This window comes from Chiloscyllium plagiosum, chromosome 32 (genome assembly GCF_004010195.1).
Source record: "Chiloscyllium plagiosum isolate BGI_BamShark_2017 chromosome 32, ASM401019v2, whole genome shotgun sequence".
NCBI classification, from domain to species: domain Eukaryota; kingdom Metazoa; phylum Chordata; class Chondrichthyes; order Orectolobiformes; family Hemiscylliidae; genus Chiloscyllium; species Chiloscyllium plagiosum.
In genome coordinates this window covers 3,981,141-4,000,842 of record NC_057741.1, presented here as the reverse complement: position 1 = coordinate 4,000,842, position 19,702 = coordinate 3,981,141, and the positions used below count along the sequence as shown (strand labels likewise).

General features: G+C 41.7%; 1 protein-coding gene across 1 annotated transcript in view; it reads left to right on the top strand.

The window, feature by feature from the left end:
• The window catches only part of LOC122539329 (short transient receptor potential channel 3-like), a 163,734-nt gene that overhangs the window by 68,777 nt on the left and 75,255 nt on the right, over window positions 1-19,702 (top strand). The window contains exon 4 of the mRNA XM_043674045.1: window positions 14,835-14,888. Coding sequence (XP_043529980.1) covers window positions 14,835-14,888 — 54 coding nt within the window. The remainder of the gene's footprint in view (window positions 1-14,834; window positions 14,889-19,702) is intronic.

Below are 19,702 nucleotides of genomic sequence, written 5' to 3'. Positions count from 1 at the left end.
TCCAGGCACAAGTTCCCTCCACTATCCCTGATCGGCTCTACCCTCACTCTGGCCATCCTCTTGTTCCTCAAATAAGTGGAGAGTACCTTAGGGTTTTCCTTAATCCTACCCGTTAAAGCTTTCTCATGCTCCTATTTAGCTCTCCCTCCATTCTTCAGATCCTACCTGTTGAAACTTTCTCATGCCCCTATCTAGCTATCCTGTCCATTCTTCAGATCCTTCCTGGCTACCTTAGAACCCTTTAGAGCCCTGTCTGATCCTTGCCTTCTCAGCTTGAAGAAGCTTCCTTCCTCCTCTTGACTTGAAGTTCCAAATCTCTTGTCACCAAGGTTCCTTCACCCTACCATCCCTTCTTTGCCTCAGTGGGGCAACCTATCCAGCACTATCTGCAAGTGCTCCCTAAACAACCTCCACACTTCTGTTCTGCATTTTCCTGAAAATATCTGTTCCCAATTTAGGTGCCCCAGTTCTTGTCTAACTGCATTGTAATTCTCCCTCCCCTAATTAAATATTGGTGGGCTGCACGGTGGTGCCGAAGGGCCTGTTTCCACACTGTAATGTAATCTAATCTAAAAAAAATCTAAATGCTTTCCCATACCATCTGCTCCTATCCCTCTCCATGACTATTGTAAAGGTCAGGGATTTGTGATCATTATCACCAAAATGCTGTCCCACTGAGAGATCTCACATCTGGCCTGGATCGTCGCCAAGCACCAAATCCAATATGGCCTCCCCTCTAGTCAACCTGTCTACATACTGAGTCAGGAATCCTTTCTGGACACACCTGACAAAAACTGCTCCATCCAAACTATTTGAACTAAGGAGGTTCCAATCAATATTAGTGAAGTTAAAGTCACCCATGACAACAACTCTTTTAATTCTGCACCTTTCCAAAATCTTCCTCCCAATCTGTTCCTTCGTGTCTATGTTGCTATTGGGGGTGTCTGTAGAAAACCCCTAATACAGTGACTGCTCCTTTCCTGTTTCTGACTTTCACCCATACTGACTCAATAGACAAACCCTCCTCGACAACTTCCTTTTCTGCAGCTGTGATACCATCCCAGATTAACAATGACACTACCCCACCTCTTTTGCCTACACCTCTTTTCTTTTCGAAACATGTGAACCCTGGAACATCCAGCAACTATTCCTGCTCCTGTGATATCCAAGTCTCCGTAATGGTCACAACATCATAGTTCCAAGTATTGATCCCTGCTCTAAGTTCATCACACTTATTCCTAATACGTCTTGTGTTAAAATAGTCACACTTCAACCCATCACACTGACTGAAACTTTGCCCTATCAATTGTCTGACTCTCCTCACATGCTGTATCTGGTTGTTCACTGGCTACTCAATCCTCTGATTTGTAGCTCCAGTTCCCTATATTGTGCCAATCTAGTTTAGAAGAGCTCTAGCAAATGTCCTGCCCAGGATATTGGTGCCCCTCCAGTTCCCGTGTAACCCATCCTTCTCGTACAGGTTCCACCTTCCCCAGAAGGTATCCCAATGATCCACATATCTGAAGCCCTCCCTACTACACCAGCTGTGCAGCCACATGTTCATCTGCACTCGCTCTCTGTTCCTAGCCTCATTAGCCCATGGCACCGGTAGCAATCTTGAGGTTACTACTCAATTTGTTCTGCCTTTTAGCTTCCAACCTCACTCCCTATATTCATTTTTCAGGTCCTCATCTCTTTTCCTAGCCATGTCATTGGTACCAATGTGTACCACAACTTCTGGCTGTTCTCCCTTCACCTTACGAATGCCACTTCCCCATCTCTTTTACCTCCCTCCCTATTCCTTTTGAAACATCTAAATCCTAGAACATCTAACAGCTATTGCTGCCCCTGTGATATTCAAGTCTCTGTAATGGTGCACCATCATTATTCCATGTACTGATCCATGGTTTTGTTTTTGGGGTTTGGGCCTTGAGATTTCAATGAATTCTGCTGTTCCCCTGGGCCAACGCTGATCTTCCCGTCTGTGGATTAATCTGTGTTGCTTTCAGATTTTTGCTTTACTCACTATTTGAGTGGCTTTCTCTACAGTCAGGACTGTTTTGGGCTGTGGTAACTCTGACAGAGATTCATCAATAATTCCTACAGATATTCGGTCTCTTATGAATTCTGACCTGAAGTCACCATAGTTGCTTTTCTCCACTAATGTGTAGAGATCATTAATGAAATCATTTACTGCCTTGAATGCTGGACACTTCTGTCAAATCTTGCTCTTTCATGAATTTTAATACTTTTGTGGTCAGAGTAATTTTCAAAGCCTTTCAATACCTGCTGCTTCTTGAAAAGGTTCCTGCTGTTTCTTGAAAAATCAAGGCTAATTTTGTTAGAATAAAAAAGTGCACAATGTCTCAGTGTCGAAAAGTGTGGCGCTGGAAATGCACAGCAGGCTGGGCAGCATCCGAGGAGCAGAAGAATTTTGATGACGTCCTTATGCCTGAAATGTTGATTCTTCTGCTCCTCAGAAGCTGCCTGACCAGCTATGCTTTACCAGCATCACTTTTCGATTCTGATCTTCAGCATCTGCAGTCCTCACTTCCGTACAATGTTTCAGTGGCTGCTGAAAGGTGTCATAAATGGAAAACCCCAACAACTTACACTTATATACCACATTTAATGTAAGAAATGTAAGAACATCTCAATGTAAGAAATGTAAGAACATCTCAAGGCACATAACCTGTAGAATATCAAGAATTTTAAAAAAAAAATCAAGCCACAGAAGAAGATATCAAAACAAATGATCAAAAATTTGGTCAAAGAGGAATATTTTTAACAAGGGAAGAGATTTCGACTAAAGCAGAATTTACGGAGAGAATTCCAATGTCCAGGGCCATTGTGGCTGAAGGCGTGTAGCCATTGGTAGAGAGATTAAAATCGGGATGTTAACAGAACAGAACAAAAATAGAGGAGTGCAGAAATTTCAATGTCTGGTAGAACTGGAGGAGGTAACAGAAATAAAGAAGTTTGAAGCCATCAAGAGATTTGAAATCCACCATGAGTATTTTAAAACTGAGATGTTACTTGACCAGGATTCGGTTTAGATCTCCAAACGCAGGGGTGATGGATAAATTAGATTTGGTGCCAGTTAAGATATAGGCAGCACAGATTTGGATGTAATAATGCGAGAGGATGCTGAAGAAACTCAACAGGTCTGGTAGCATCTGTAGAGAGAGAAACAGAGTTGGTATTTTTCTCCCTTTCACACCTTAATTTACCTTTATTTTGCATCTCTTTTGTTCTTTGATTGCCATTAACAGTCATAGAAACATAAACAATAGGAACAGGAGTAGACGAGTTGGCCCTGCAAGTCTGTTCTGCCATTCAATATAGTCATGGCTGATCATCTTACTCTGTTCTCTATTCATGCTTTCGATGTATACCCTTTGATCCCTTTAGTCCTATGATCTACATCTACCGCCTCCTTCAAAACATTCAATCTCTTTGTCTTTTGCACTGGGCCCCTACACCATCAGGCCCCCTACACCCTCTGCCCCCTTGCTCCTCCTCTGGCTCTGTTAAAAATATTGAAAAAATCGTTTTCCAACACCTTTCAGAAAAGTCACATCAGATTTGAAATGTTAACTCTGTTTCTGTCCCATAGATGCTACTAGATCTACTGAGTTTCTCCAGCATTCTCGGTGTTTCTTTAAGATTTCCAACATCTGCAGTATTTTGCTTTTATTCAAAATTTGGACAGACAGAGGTTTATGTAAGGTGGAAGATGGAAGGTTGTCAGGAGAACATTGGAATAGCCAAACCTAAAGGTAACAAAAGTATGGATGAGAGTTTTAGCAGTCAACGGGGTGAAGATATGTTAAAGTCAAATGATGACACAAATAGGAAATCTTGATGATATAGTAGAAAATAGGTTATTAGATTAGATTACTCACAGTGTGGAAACAGGCCCTTCGACCCAACAAGTCCACACCGACCCACCAATACATTTACCCCTTCACCTAACACTACAGGCAATTTAGCATAGCCAATTCACCTGACCTGCGGGAGGAAACCAGAGTACCCGGAGGAAACCCGCACAGACATGGGGAAAATGTGCAAACTCCATACAATCAGTCGCCTGAGGTGGGAATTGAACCCGGGTCTCTGGCACTGTGAGGCAGCAGTGCTAACCACTGTGCCACCATGTTAGAAGTTCACCTTGGGCTTACTACCACTCCAAGGTCATGAGCAGGCCAGTTCAGCTTGAGATAATTGCTAGAGATGTAAATGATGGACAGAAAAAAAAATGTTGACTGTGACAACCAAAGATATTAGTTTAAGTTTTCCAAATATTAAGTTGGAAACAAGTATTGTGCAAATAATGATGGTTCCCAGACAAGCAGTATTCTTCTTGTGCAGTAGTTCCCAGAAACAGTGGTGGAATCCTGTCAGAACTCTGGAACATGATGTATTTTTTCAGAGGAGTAGTGTGTGGATACTTCATAAAAGGGGTCATAATTTGGAGATGCCGGTGTTGGACTGGGGTGTACAAAGTTAAAAATTGCACAACACCAGGTTATAGTCCAACAGATTTAATTGGAAGCACTAGCTTTCAAAGCACTGCTCCTTCAACCACCTGATGAAGGAGTGGCACTCCGAAAGCTAATGCTTCCAATTAAACGTGTTGGACTATAACCTGGTGTTGTGCGATTTTTAACTTAATGAAAGGGGGCCATGGATAGATACTTAAAAAAATCCAGGGCTAACAAGGCAGTAGCATTGAACCTCATTCAATTGATAAGAATATAACGAGCTAGGCTATTTCTATCCAGCTGAATGACGCCGGACAGGCATTGCAGGAGGATGGTATGGTTAACTTGCAGTAGCTGTTGATAAGTCAAAAAGGATGATGAGAATTAGTTTATCACAGTTATGTCACAAAGCATTTAATCTAATTCAAAAACGGAATAATGAGAACAATAGGCACAGATTTGGGAGTTGACAAACTGTTCAATGGCTTTGGAAAGGAAAGGGAAATTTAAGATCAGGCAGTAATTTGCAAGGATAGTGAGGTTAAGGGTGGTTATTTTCAGGTAAGGGTGATGACAGATTTGAGGGTGCTGGGGGACAGCATCTGAGGACTGGAGCCATTATAACATTACATGGCTCAGGAAAGGAAGTTATGTGTCAACAGTTTGGTCAGAATATAGCCAAGGGAGCAGTGTTGGGCCATATGGGGCTCAGTGAGAGAAAAGCTAAAGATGGGACAAAAATCTAGTGAATGAGGTGAGTTCAGGTTTATTGCAGTGGAAAGCATTTGGCCTGACTGACTTGGGAAGGGGAGGGTAACAGCAGAGGTAGTTGCACTTCAGATGGTCTCAGGTTTCAGGTCTCAATCTTCAAAGCAAAACATGTCCCTGAACTTTTTACACTTCTTAGAGGTGTGGGCAGTGGAGAGAGCTTTCAAGAAGATGGTTTCAAATTAAGATTATCTTTGCATACCTGGATGATCTCTAAATTATGGATTTTAGTGGTGGACAGCAAAGCTTTAAATGTTTGAATATTGCTGAAAAGAGAGACAAAATTGGTCTGAGCTTTTTGTTCTTCACTTGTCAGGATACATGCAAGAATGTCAAATTTCAAAAGTTAAAAACTATAGGAGGGAAGGGTTCTGATTGGTTGGCATGCCAGGACTCATTGGTCAGGATATTGCTGTACTGAAAGTAAAGGGTACTTATAGGCTCTCCACATCCTGGTTAACTCAAAAAAGTCTTCAGTCTTGAATACATCCCTTTTGTTTGCAGAGAACAAGTTCGTGTATGAATGAATGGAATTTCTAATAAGTATAAATGAGACATGTTATGACTTGACTGTATATCTTAAATTGGTTGCTCGTGGAGCTATTAACACACTTATGATTGGTCAACGGGTACTGCCCAATTGTGGAATCAGATCTAACAGTAGACATTTTGCAAGCAGAAGCTGGTCAAATATACTTGCAAACAGCCTATTACAATAATCAGAGGAATGCACTATTTGATTCTGTAATGATCCTGAACCAGACTGTCAAAGTTTATGCTACAATCTGGCTAGGGACCAGATACCTCCATTTTTAAAGTAGACAAAGTATGAGATCCAGGGGACCTACTATGAGAATAAAGCCAGAAGAACAGAAAAGAAGAAACATTTCTAAGCAACATTCGAATAGTAATACAATCTACAATACATGTACAACTTATTACTAACACCCAAAATTAACATGGTAGATGTGAGTATTAGACTGTGATCAAACACCAAACAGTGCACAATAAATTCTCCTGCTCCTTGGATGCTGCCTGACCTGCTGTGCTTTTCCAGCAACACATTTTCAGCAAATATCAAATGTGATCAAGATAGTTCCCATAGATTTCTCAGCAATTGCGCCTCCCCACCCATTCCCAGATGTTAATTACAGAGTAGATCATCAAATCTCATTAAACTTCACAAGGCATCACAATTCCTCATTTCAGTTGATCTGGCCTTGAAAATCCTTCTCAAGGACCATTCTATCATTGCCTCAATGGTTGTTTCTATTTCGGTTGATTCCCATCTTTTCATGGATTTGCTCTCTCCTGAATGCCAAAGCTGCATTACACTGCTCATTCAGAAGCATAACTCCAGCTCTTCACTGACAGCTAGTTTCACCAAGCTAAAACTACCTCTGTTTTCTCCCCTGTGCTTCAAACTAAGCCAATTGCAATGAGAGATAATGCCCAAGGGCCTTACAACTTCCAACTCTCAGCTATACTGAACTATTAGTGGTACACAGCTTTTGCTGAGCTTCACAACCTCCAACACGTTTCATGAGCCCTGTTGTAAACATTTATCCAATTTCCTGACAATTTCTTCCTGACTTTTAACAACAGGCAGCCAATCCCCTGCTCTTGACTTTTCACTGAGTCCCCAATTAGACAGACTCAGTGTAGTTCAGTTGCCTTTTCAACAGGACAGCTAACAGCAACACTGTGTCATGTGGATTCTATCTCTGTCGCCAACTCAACTGTATCTTTTGAACAATTCTTCAGTGACCCCAAACTGTTCTGAGTTGATGTGTTGCCTCCTGGTCAAGCAATGCCTTGATTTTGACATTCTCATCCATTTTCAAATTCCTCCATGGCTTGAGCTCTTTCTGTCTCTGTAATCTCCTCCAGTTCCACAACCCTCTGTGACATCTATAATAAGCTCCTCCCCTTTTGCTAGAATGAATTTAGTGTTGCCATCCAGCAAGTTTTGGAATTGTCAGTTCCATAAATATTACTAGTCATAGATTGCTGGCTTGCTTAGTCCAAAAATCAATACAAATAAAGATTTCATTGAAATATAATCAGCCAACCGAAATTTCAGTGTAACTTTGCTTAATTTTGAGGTAAGTAGGATGTGTTTTTGGACTGTTAGTGTCAATACCATTCATGGCTCCATTGCATTGTAGCAGTATGAAACAGCCTGCTTAACTTGTTGTTCAGCTTCTTGAGATACTTGTCCTTCCATGTTATCAAAGTATATTTCAGGACAGAAAGTGTCAATCTTTGGCTCATTTGAGAATTTGTGTAATGTACTATGAATAATAGCTTTGATATGCTCTAGTTCTGTGCCAAACTTACAAGTGGGCAAATAGCTGGGGCTGTTTTTACAATATTGCTGATAAACAGAAACATAGTAAATAGGAGCAGGAATATGCCATTCGGCCATTCGAGTCTGGTCCACCATTCATTATGATCATGGCTGATTAGCCAACTCAATCACCTGTCCCCCCCATTCTTCTAAACTCCAGTGAGTATAAACCTATTTAATTCAACCTCTACTTATACATCAGCTCCCCCACCCCAGGAAACATTTCATAAACATTCACTGCCCTAACTTGAGAGCAAGAACATCCTTCCTCAGATAAGGAGTCCAAAACTGCACACAATATTGACAGGAGATTCAATGGTGAGAGGAACAGGCTGGAGATTCTGTGGTTGCAACTGAGACTCCCAGATGGTATGTTGCCTCCTGGATGCCAGGGTCAGGGATGTTTCTGATCGGGTCTACAGGATTGCTAAGGGGGAGGCAGAGCAGCCAGATATCGTGGTACATATTGGTACCAATGACATAGCTAGGAAAAGGGATGAGGATCTGAAAAGGGAATATAGAGAGTTAGGTTGAAAGCTAAAAGGCTGGACAGACAGACTAATAATCACATAATTGGTACTAGGGACAGAAAACGAGTACAGATTAACACCTGCCTGCAGGGCTGATGTAGAAGGGAAGGCTTTAGATATGTGGATCATTGGGATATCTTCTAGGGAAGGTGGGGCCTGTACAAGAAGGACGGATTGGGCCTAAAATGGAGGGGCACTAATATCCTGGGCAGGAGGTTTCCTAAAGCTCGTTGGGAGGGTTTAAACTAGTTTGGCAGAAGGATGGGAACTGGGGCAATAGATCTGAGGTTGACGTAGCAAGTGAACAGCCAGACACAGCTTGCAGAGGTTCTATGAGGAAGGATAGACAGTTGATAGGGCAGTTTCAATCAGTGTGATGGGTTGAAATGTGCCTATTTTAATACATGAAGTATCAGGAATAAAGGTGATGAACTTAGAGCATGGATCAGTGCTTGGAACTATGGTGTTGTGGCCATTGCAGAGACTCAGAAATCACAGGGGCAGGAGTGGTTGTTGGATGTTTCGAAAAGAAAAGGGGGAGGTAAAAGGGGGGGCGGGGAGTATCATTGCTAATCAGGGATAGTATCACAGCTGCAGAAAGGGAGGTCATCGAGGAGGGTTTGTCTACAGAGTCAGAATCAGGACAGGAGCAGTCACTTTTTTGGGAGTTTTCTACAGGCACCCCAGTAGAAACAGAGACACAGAAGAGCAGATTGGGAGGCAGATTTTGGAAACGTACAGAAGTAACAGGGTTATTGTCGTGGGTGACTTTAACTTCGCTAATATTGACTGGAATCTCCTTAGTTTAAATAATTTGGATGAAGCAATTTTTTGTAAAATGTGTCCAGGAAGGATTCCTGACTCAGTATGTAGATAGGCCAACTAGAGGGGAGGCAATATTGGATTTGGTGCTTGGCAACGAACTAGGCCAGGTGGGAGAGCATTTTGGTGGTAGTGATTACAAATCCCTGAATTTTACTATCATAGAGAGGGATAGGAGCAGACGGTATTGTAAAGTATTTAATTGGGGGAGGGGGAATTACAATACTATTAGGCAGGAACTGGGGCACCTAAATTGGGAACAGATGTTCTCAGGGAATTGCACAACAGAAGTGTGGAGGTTGTTTAGGGAGCGCTTGCTGATAGTGCTGGTTTGGTTTGTCCCACTGATGCAAGGAAGGGATGGTAGGGTGAAGGAACCTTGGTGACAAGAGGTGTGGAACATCTAGTCAAGAGGAGGAAGGAAGCTTCTTAAGGTTGAGAAGGCTAGGATCAGACAGGGCTCTAAAGGATTCTAAGGTAGCCAGGAAGGATCTGAAGAATGGACAGGAGAGCTAGATAGGGACATGAGAAAGCTTCAACAGGTAGGATCTGAAGAATGGAGAGAGAGCTAAATAGGAGCATGAGAAAGCTTTAATGGGTAGGATTAAGGAAAACCCTAAGGCATTCTACACTTATGTGAGGAACAAAGGATGGCCAGAGTGAGAATAGAGCTGATCAGGGATAATGGAGGGAATTTGTCACTGGAGTTGGATGAGGTAGTGGAAGTTCTTCGTGAATACTTTGCTTCAGTATTCACCACTGAATGTTTGTGTGGACAGCGCGAAACAGGCTGATATGCCCAAACATGTTGATGTTAAGAAGGAGGATATGCTGAAAAGTTTGAAAATTTGAGGATAGATAAGTTCCCTGGGCCAGACAGGATATAACCAAGGTTACTACAGGAAATGAGAGAAGAGATTGCTGTGTCTTTGGCGATGATCTTTGCATCCTCACTGTCCACTAGAGGAGTGCCAGATGATTGGAGGTTGGCAATGTTATTCCCTTGTCCAAAAAAGGGAATAGAGATAATCTTGGGAATTACAGACCAATCAGTCTTAAGTCTGAGAGCATTTATGATACTTGGAAAGCCATGGTTTGATTAGAGATAGTCAGCATGGCTTTCTGAGGGGCAGATCATGCCTCACAAGCCTTATTAAATCTTTGAGGATGTGACAAAACACATTGATGAAGGTAGAGCAATGAATGTGGTGTACATGGATTTTAGCAAGGCGTTTGATAAGGTTCCCCACAGTAGGCTCATTCAGGGAAATTTGGCTGTCTGGATACAGAATTGGTTGGCCCATAGAAGACAGAGGGTGAAGGTAGATGGAAAGTATTCAGCCTGGAGCTCAGTGACCAGTGGTGCTCTGCAGGGAACTGTTCTGGGACCTCTGCTCTTTGTGATTTTTCTAAATGACTTGGATGAAGAAGTGGAAGGGTGGGTTTTTAAGTTTTCTGATGATATAACGGTTGGTGGAGTGGTGGATAGTGTAGAAGGGCTGTTGTAGGTTGCAACAGGACATTGCTAGGATACAGGACTGGACTGAGGAGTGGCAGATGGAGTTCAATCTGGAAAAGTGTGAAGTGATTCATTTTGGAAGGTTGAATCTGATTGCAGATTACAGGGTTAAAGGTAGGATTCTTGGTAGTGTAGAAGAACAGATATTAGTGTGCATGTCCATAGATCCCTCAAAGTTGCCACCCAAGTTGATAGGGTTGTTACGAAGGCATATGGTGTAGAACATAGAACAATACAGTGCAGAACAGGCCCTTCGGCCCTCGATGTTGCGCCGACCTGTGAACTATTCTCAGCTCTTCCCCCTACACTATCCCAAAATCATCCATGTACTTATATAAGGATTGTTTAAATCTCCCTAATGTGGCTGAGTTGACTACATTAGCAGGTACGGCACTCCACGCCCTTACCACTCTCTGCATAAACAACCTGCCTTTGACATCTATCTTAAGTCTATCACCCCTTGATTTGTAGTTATGCCCTCTCGTACAAGCTGACGTCATCATCCTAGGAAAAAGACTTTCATTGTCTAGTCTATCTAATCCTCTGATCATCTTGTATGTCTCTATCAAATCCCCTCTTAGCCTTCTTCTTTCCAATAAGAACAGACCCAAGTCTCTCAGCCTTTCCTCATTAGACTTTCCATCCAGACGAGGCAACATCCTGGTAAATCTCCTCTGCACCTTTTCCAATGCTTCCACATCCTTCCCGAAATATGGGGACCAGAGCTATACACAATATTCCAAGTGTGGCCGCACCTGCATTTTGTATAGTTGCAGCATGATATTGCGGCTCTGGAACTCAATCCCTTTACGAATGAAACCTAACACACCATATGCCTTCTTCACAGCAGTATCCACCTGGGTGGCAACTTTCAGGGATCTATGTACATACAGCAGTGGTCCCAAAACAGATCCTTGTGGCACACCACTAGTAACCGTACTCCAGGCTGAATATTTTCCATCAACTACCACTCGCTGCCTTCTTTCAGAAAGCCAGTTTCTAATCCAAACTGCTAAATCACCCTCAATTCCATGCCTCTGCATTTTCTCCAACAGCCTACATGTGGAACCTTATCAAAGGCTTTACTGAAGTCCATGTGCACCACGTCAACTGTCCTACCCTCATCTACATGCTTCGTCACCTTCTCAAAAAACTCAATTAGGTTTGTGAGACACGCCCTGCCCTTGATGAAACCATGTTGACTATCCGAAATCAAATTGTTGCTTGCTGGATGATTATAAATCTTATCTCTTACAATCCTTTCCAAAACCTTTCCTACAATAGAAGTAAGGCTCACCAGTCTATAATTACCTGGGTCATCTGTACTGCCTTTCTTGAACAAGGGCACAACATTTGCAATCCTCCAGTCCTCTGGTACTAAACCTGTAGACAATGATGACTCAAATATCAAAGCCAAGGGCTCTGCTATCTCCTCCCTAGCTTCCCAGAGAATCTGCAGATAAATCCCATCTGGCCCAGGGGACTTGTCTACTTTCACTCCTTCTAGAATTGATAACACCTGTTCGTAACTAACCTCAATCCTTTCTAGTCTAATATCTCGCACCTCATTCTTCTCCTCTACAATTTTCTCCTTTTCCTGAGTGAAAAACCGATGAGAAATGTTTGTTTAGCACCTCTCCGACCTCCACCGGTCCACACTCAACTTCCTACTTCTGTCTTTGACTGGTCCTATTCCTACCCTAATCATCCTTTTATTCCTCACATTCCTATAGAAAGCTTTAGGGTTCTCCTTTATTCTATTGGCTAAAGACTGCTCATGTCCTCTCTTTGCTCTTCTTAACTGTCTCTTTAAATGCTTCCTCGCTGATCTGTACCTCTTCATCACCTCATCTGAACCAGCTTGCCTCATCAACACATAAGCCTCCTTCTTCTTAACAAGAGATGCAATTTCTGTAGTAAACCACAGTTCCCTTACCTTATCACTTCCTCCCTGCCTGACAGGGACATACCTATCAAGGACATGCAATATCTGTTCCTTAAACCAGCTCCACATTTCCATTGTCTGTATCGCCTGCATTTTGCTACCCCATTCTATGCATCCTAATTCTTGCCTAATCACATTATAATTGCCCTTGCCCCATTGATAACTCTTGACCTGTGACATGTACCTATCGCTTTCCAGCGCTTAACTAAATGTAACTGAATTATGGTCACTCTCTCCAAAGTGCTCACCTACAACTAAATCAAACACCTGGCCTGGTTCATTACCAAGCACCAGATCCAATGTGGCCTCCCCTCTTGGCCCTTTGACACACTGCGTCAGAAAACCTTCCTGTACACATTGGACAAGAACTGATCCATCCAATGTACTAGAGTTGTAGCATTTCCAGTCAATGCTGGGGATGTTAAAGTCTCCATAATGTGTTGGCTTTCATTAACAGGAGGATTAAGTTTAAGAGCCGCTCTATAGATCCCTGGTTAGACCACACTTGGAATATAGTGTTCAGTTCTGGTCGCCTCATTATAGGAAGGATGTGGAAGGTTTAGAGAGGGTGCAGAGGAGATCTACCAGGATGCTGCCTGGTCTGGAGGGCATGTCTTATGAAGAAAGGTTGAGGGAGTTTCTCATTGGACTGAAGAAGGATGAGAGATGACTTGATAGAGGTGTACAAGATGATGAGAGGCATAGATAGAGTGAATCGTCAGAGACTTTTTCATAAGGGTAGAAATGGCTAAAACAAGGGGGCATAATTTTAAGGTGATTGGGGGAAAGTTTAGGGGAGATGTCAGAGATCGGTTCTTTACACAGAGAGTGGTGGGTGTGTGGAATGCACTGCCAGTGGTGGTAGTAGAGTCAGATACATTAAGGACATTTAAGTAACTCTTGCATAGGCATATGGATGATAGTAAAATGAAGGGTATGTAAGTTAGTTTGATCTTAGAGTAGGGTAAAAGATTGGTACAACATAGATGGCCAAAAGGCCTGTATTGTGCTGTACTGTTCTATGTTCTTTGATCAAATGTAGCAGTTGTGGTCACACCAAGGCCCTGTATAATTGCAGCAAGACATCCGTGCTCCCGTACTTCAATACTCTCACTATGAAGGCCAACATACCATTTGCCTTTACCATCTACTGCACCTGCATGCTTACCTTTAACGTCTGGTGTATGAGAATATCAAAGTCTCTTTGCACATTCCCGTCTCTCAATTTATAACCATTCAGATAATAATCTGCCTTCTTGTTGTTGCTACGAAAGTGAATATCCGAGCATTTATCTACATTATACTGCATCTGCCATGCATTTGCACATTTACTCAGCTTGTTCAAATCAGACTGAATAATATCTATGTTGGCCTCGTAGCTAACCCTCCCACCCAGGATTCTGTCATCCCAATCTTCCTTCTCATAGATCTAAAAGAATTCCAGTGTGTATATTGACTGGTAAAGTTAGGCCTTTTGCAGCTATCAGTGAACAGATTTGCCAACTAGGATAGTTGAAAAAGAGTATGTTAGATAATTTATCACAAAAGTGAATAAGTGTGGAACAGAGTTAATTAAATGATTCATCACACATGGCCGCAGACACAAAGATCATGAATGTATCATTTACATATCAGAATTATGCATGGGAAGTTAGAACACAGTCAGCAAACACAAAATCCTCATGGAAACTGGCAAAAATGTCAGTGAAAGCTAGGCCTGCACCAGCTGCTTGGATGTACATAGTGTCACTAAAACTGAAATGGATTGCACAATTTGTTAAGTTCCTATGTTCAATGAATATGGCTTCAGAAGGGGAGGATTACTTATATTGCTATAACATAATGGTGTGGCATTATATAACATAATGTGTTAGTTGGTAGTTTTCAATTGGTGGATTTTCCTGATCTCCTCTATTTGTAGCTGATGGATTTCCCTGTCTGTAATTTCAACAAATTGTACGGTTAACAAATAATTATTTGAAAACTCAGCATGACAGGTGTTTTGCACTTTAGATACTTCCAAGTCTGATTTATGTTTCCGAAAACATAGGGGCATAGGTTTGATAAATAGCTTATTTATTCAGGTATGCATTTTATTTACGTTTGTGAGTTTGAGGTTAGGTTTTACAGAGAATTTTTCTAACTTCAGGCATAGATAGATTTTTTCTTTGCCTTTTTCTTAGTGATGCTATTTCAATTTTCATAAATTGCAGTTTCATTATTTTTGTATTCAACTTGAGTTATGTTCTCACACATTCCCAGCAGGATCTTGGAGATAATAGAATTACATATTACATTGGGGTGACAAAAATTTACTATTTAAAAATATAATAAACTATTAACACTGTAACTATACCTATTCATGTCATTGGGCTTTCATTAGGATGTTAAAGCCTTTTCATTATCTTTTTTCTAGCTTAAAAACAAGAAAAATGAATTGGTAAAGTGTCCACACAGCGTGACATCATCGGTGAGCGTTAATTTTTTTTGAAGTTATGTTATATTCTTTCTCCATCCCCTCTTTTAGGTCACTCCATGTCATAATCCAGGAAAGAGTAGACTGATGATCTGGTCTCAGACCCTTGGCAACTGACTGCCAGGAGATAAGCAAAAGTGACTGGCCGTGGCACTGACATCAAGTAGGCTGATGACAGGACATCACAGATCTCCTTAGTTCAGTTCTGGAATTCATGTTGCACAAAGCCACATTTCATCATGATATTTTTAAAACAATTTACTCTTAGGTCATTTTAAAAATGGCAGGAACAATTGGAAAAGTGTTCCGTAGCACAATTGTTGTCTCGTGTATAAATTCAGATATTGGAAGGATCCTAAAGACAAAATTTTTTCAGGGAACTTCATGTTTAGAGGATTGTGAATCACCTCAAACAGATGTAAAAATGGGATTGTAGGATTTGAAATTATTCAATATTGAAAAGGCAGTATACAATAATAACTATGAAGACCAGTTGATGTCCTACGACATACCCAAATGCTACATAAAACAATAAAATGACACAAAATCATATTTGGTTCAATGATCAAAAGCTTGGTCAATAAGATGGGTGTTAAACTGCGTATTAAAGGAGAAAGCAAGCTAGTGAGGTAGAGGGGCTTTGGGAGGAAGATTTAGCACTGCAAGTGAAGCTGTGGCCACCATTATTGGAGCATGAGGCCAACATTACATGAGTTCTGACATCCCACAGGGTTGTGGAACTGGAGCAGATTACAGTGACAGGGAGAGACCAAGTCATGAAGGATTTTGAAAGTGGATGAAAATTTTAAAATCAAGATATTTCTTAACCAGGAGCCATCAAAGGTCAGTGAGCATAGACATAACAGTTGAATGGAACTTGTTGTGAGTTAAAATATGGGTGGCAGCATTTGGATGACCTTAAGTGTATGGAGAGTAAAAAACCAAGCAGGAGTGTATTAAAGCAGTCAGGGCTAGGGGTAGTAAAAGCAGGAATGAGGTTTTCAGCAGGGATGAGCTTAGTCAAAGTTGGGTGATGTGCCAGGGAAAGAGATAGAATTGATTGCTAGAGTTTGGAGCTTTAACCAAAGGTTTTAATCTTCCCAATATTTATTTGGAGGAAATTTCTGCTCATTCAATACAGGATGCCAGATGAGGAATCTGCAAATTTTGCAAACTTGAGGTTTTAAGAGAGACGGTGATGCGGTAGAGCTGGCTGTTATCAGTGTAGATATGAAAACTAACATTGTGTGTTTAAATGATGTTGCATAGGGGCGGCATGTAGATCAGAAGAAGGATGTTGGGAGCTGTGGTATGCTAGGCATTGTGATATCATTGTTAATGTGCTGTACCATTGTTAATTATTAACCTGAAATTTTTTTTGCTTATTATTTTCTTTCTGGCAACACTGCTCTAACAGTCAATTGGAATTTGAAGTGAGATTTAGTATGTTGCTGTTCAACTCTGGTGGAGGAAAGGGACCAATGACAAAGCTCCGAAACTTCCTCTGTCCCATTGAAGATGTGCCACTGTAATTTGACTACAACAATTGGGAAGTCAATGCAACTGACATAAATCATACTTGTGCCCACTCATAGAGTCATATAGATGTACAGCATGTAAACATACCTTTCAGTCCAACCTGTCCATGCCGACCAGATATCCCAACCCAATCTAGTCCCACCTGCCACCATCCCGCCCACATCCCTCCAAACCCTTCCCACTCATATACCCATCCAGATGCCTTTTAAATATTGCAATTGTACTCGCCTTCACCACTTCCTCTGGCAGCTCATTCCATACACGTACCACCCTCTGTGTGAAAAAGTTGCCCCTTGAGTCTCTTTTGTATCTTTCCCCTCTCACCCTAAACCTATGCCCTCTAGTTCTGGACTCCCCTGCCTCAGGGAAAAGACTTTGTCTATTTATCCTATCCATGCCCCTCATGATTTTATAAACCTCTATAAGGCCATCATCTCAATGGGTATTATTCGTTATTGCTGAATCACCCAGCAATAGTGAGGTATTATTTATAGATTCTTTATTAAGTTATATTCCTTTGAAGCAATTTAGTTAGCTTTCCTTCTTAGGTTTATGTTCCAAATGTTTTCTCATGCCCTTTACAAAGGTATCATCAACTAAAACTTAGTTTATTAATGTTACCCCTTTGCCAGCGTCAGTGTGGTGATTTAATTTATTGTGCCACTTGTGCATTATATAATTATGATACATTCCATTCTTGTGTACTGTTTCATGGCTCTTATCCACCATTAAATAGTTATGACCCTGGCAATGAAGTGGTTTTGCAGGTGATACCTCAAGGCTGAGGGCTGGATTTTCATCATGGAAGAGTGAATCAGCACCCAAGATGTTTCTGCAGCTCATGATGCTGACTCCATCCAAGCAGAGTGGACAGGTAGAGTTTTTATCTGCTGGAGAATGGAACAGCCTAGAGTTGAGAGCCCACCTCTGTGACAGAGACAGGCTGATGCCAAGGTGGCCACGTCAGAAGAGCCACCTCCATTAACAGAGACATTGTGCAGTTCAGATTATTGTAAAGCCCTCCTCATAAAATGGGCCCTCTTGTGACACAGTGGCAATGCTCCTAACCCTGGCCTGGATGCCCGGGTTCAAGTCCACATGCTCCAAAGGTCATAGTCATAGAGTCCTGCAGCATGGAGACAGGCCCTTTGGCCCAAACTGCTCCATGCTGACCAAAATGTCCATCCCTGTTAACCCCATTTCTCTTCATTTGGCCCATATCCTTCTAAATCTTTCCTATCAATGTATTTGTCCAAATGCCTTTTAAATGTTGTTAATGTGCACACTTCAACAACTTCCACTGGCAGCTTATTCCATATGCATACCACCCTTTGTGTAAAAAAGATGCCCCTCAGGTTCCTATTTATTCTTTCCCCTCTTACCTTAAACTGATACCCTCCAGTCCTCGATTCCCCAACACTGCAAAAACGACTGAGTACATTCACCCTATCCATGCTTCTCATGATGCTCTCCATTCCCCTCAGTTTCCTCTGCTCTAAAGAAAAAAGCCCTCGCTTGTTCAACCCCTCCCCCTATAACTTAGTCCCTTGAATCCTCGCAACATCCTTGTAAATTTCTTCTGCACTGTTTCCAATTTAATAACATCCTTCCTCCAGCAAGTTGACCAAAACTGAACACAATAGTTGTGTAATAGTGTCTCTGAACAAGTTGATTAGAAAACTAGGTTAATGAAATCCTCCTTATCCCTTGACCCTTTGTCTCCTTCATCCCTACTTTATTCTCCTTACTCTTTTGACCTCCTCATCAAACAAGGCCTCCCTCACCCACCCTACTACTTTCACCACCCTTCATCCTATTTCACTATACTTCACCTCTCTCACCATCTCTAATTTACTCACGTAAAATCCACTTCAAAATAGAACCCAAAAGCCTTAAAACAAAACTTTGAACTTGTTGAGATGCTCACTTATTTGTTAACACCTGTTCAAGTTAAGGAAGCTCACGTTCTCCATGATAGCTTTCTAAACAGGCCCTCCAGTATGGAATTCATTAGAATTTTAAAAGGTAATCAAACTGTTAAACTGGCATTCTCCATGATGGCTCTGCTGTATAGAATCCATTGGTGCCTTTGATGACAGCCAAAAAATGGCAAAGTTGTTCTGTAAAGAATTAAGACAGTAGTGGGAAGAGTTCAGGATTTCACATAGGACTAGCCTTTCATTGACAACCTTTGTACAATGCAAAATAACATTTTATTTAGTGGATAATTTATGTGAAGACATCTTTTTTTACTTTTACAATGCTGCATTTTCACTTGACAGTTTGCCAATTGCCAGGCGGAACATCTTGGAAACCATATTATTCAATCACAGCTCTCCCATCATTTACTTTAGTAAGCATAGATATAAACCAGGCTGCAGATTTATTATAAAGGTGATGTCACCAGTTTTTCTCCTGTTTATGCATTTCCTGCCCCCAGTCTATGGCTGCACTCTGCAGGTGTGATTGAGGAAGACTGTGTTGCTGAAAGTTGCAGTTTCTATAATGCTCATTTTCAGAGCACTGTCAGCAACTTCTAAGCAGAAACTTGTGGGGTTTCTGCCCCACCCTTTTCTTTTGCCATTGGAAAAGACCCATTCTTGGAAATGAAGATGGGATTAACACTTTCACTACTCAGTGTTCAGCATTTTCTACGTGATGTGGTGTATATGGATTTTAGTAAGGCGTTTGATAAGGTTCCCCATGGTAGGCTACTGCAAAAAATACGGAGGTATGGCATTGAGGGTGAGTAGGAGGTTTGGATTAGGAATTGGCTGGCTGGAAGAAGACAGAGGGTAGTAGTTGATGGTAAAGGTTCATCTTGGAGTGCAGTTACTAGCAGTGTTCCGCAAGGATCTGTTTTGGGACCACTGCTGTTTGTCATTTTTATAAATGACCTGGAAGAGGGGTTAGAAGGTTAGGTGAGCAAGTTTGCGGATGATACGAAAGCCGGAGGAGTTGTTGACAGTGAGGAAGCATGTGGCAGGTTACAGCAGGATATAGAAAAGCTGCAGAGCTGGGCAGAAAGGTGGCAAATGGAATTCAATGTAGCTAAGTGTGAGGTGATTCACTTTGGGAAGAATAACAAAAAGATGGGGTACTGGGCTAATGGTCGGATACTTGGTAGTGTGGATGAACAGAGGGATCTTGGTGTCCATGTACACAGATCTCTGAAAGTTGCCACCCAGGTAAATAGTGCGGTGAGGAAGGCATATGGCGTACTGGCTTTTATTGGTAGAGGAATTGAGTTCCGGAGTCCTGAGATCATG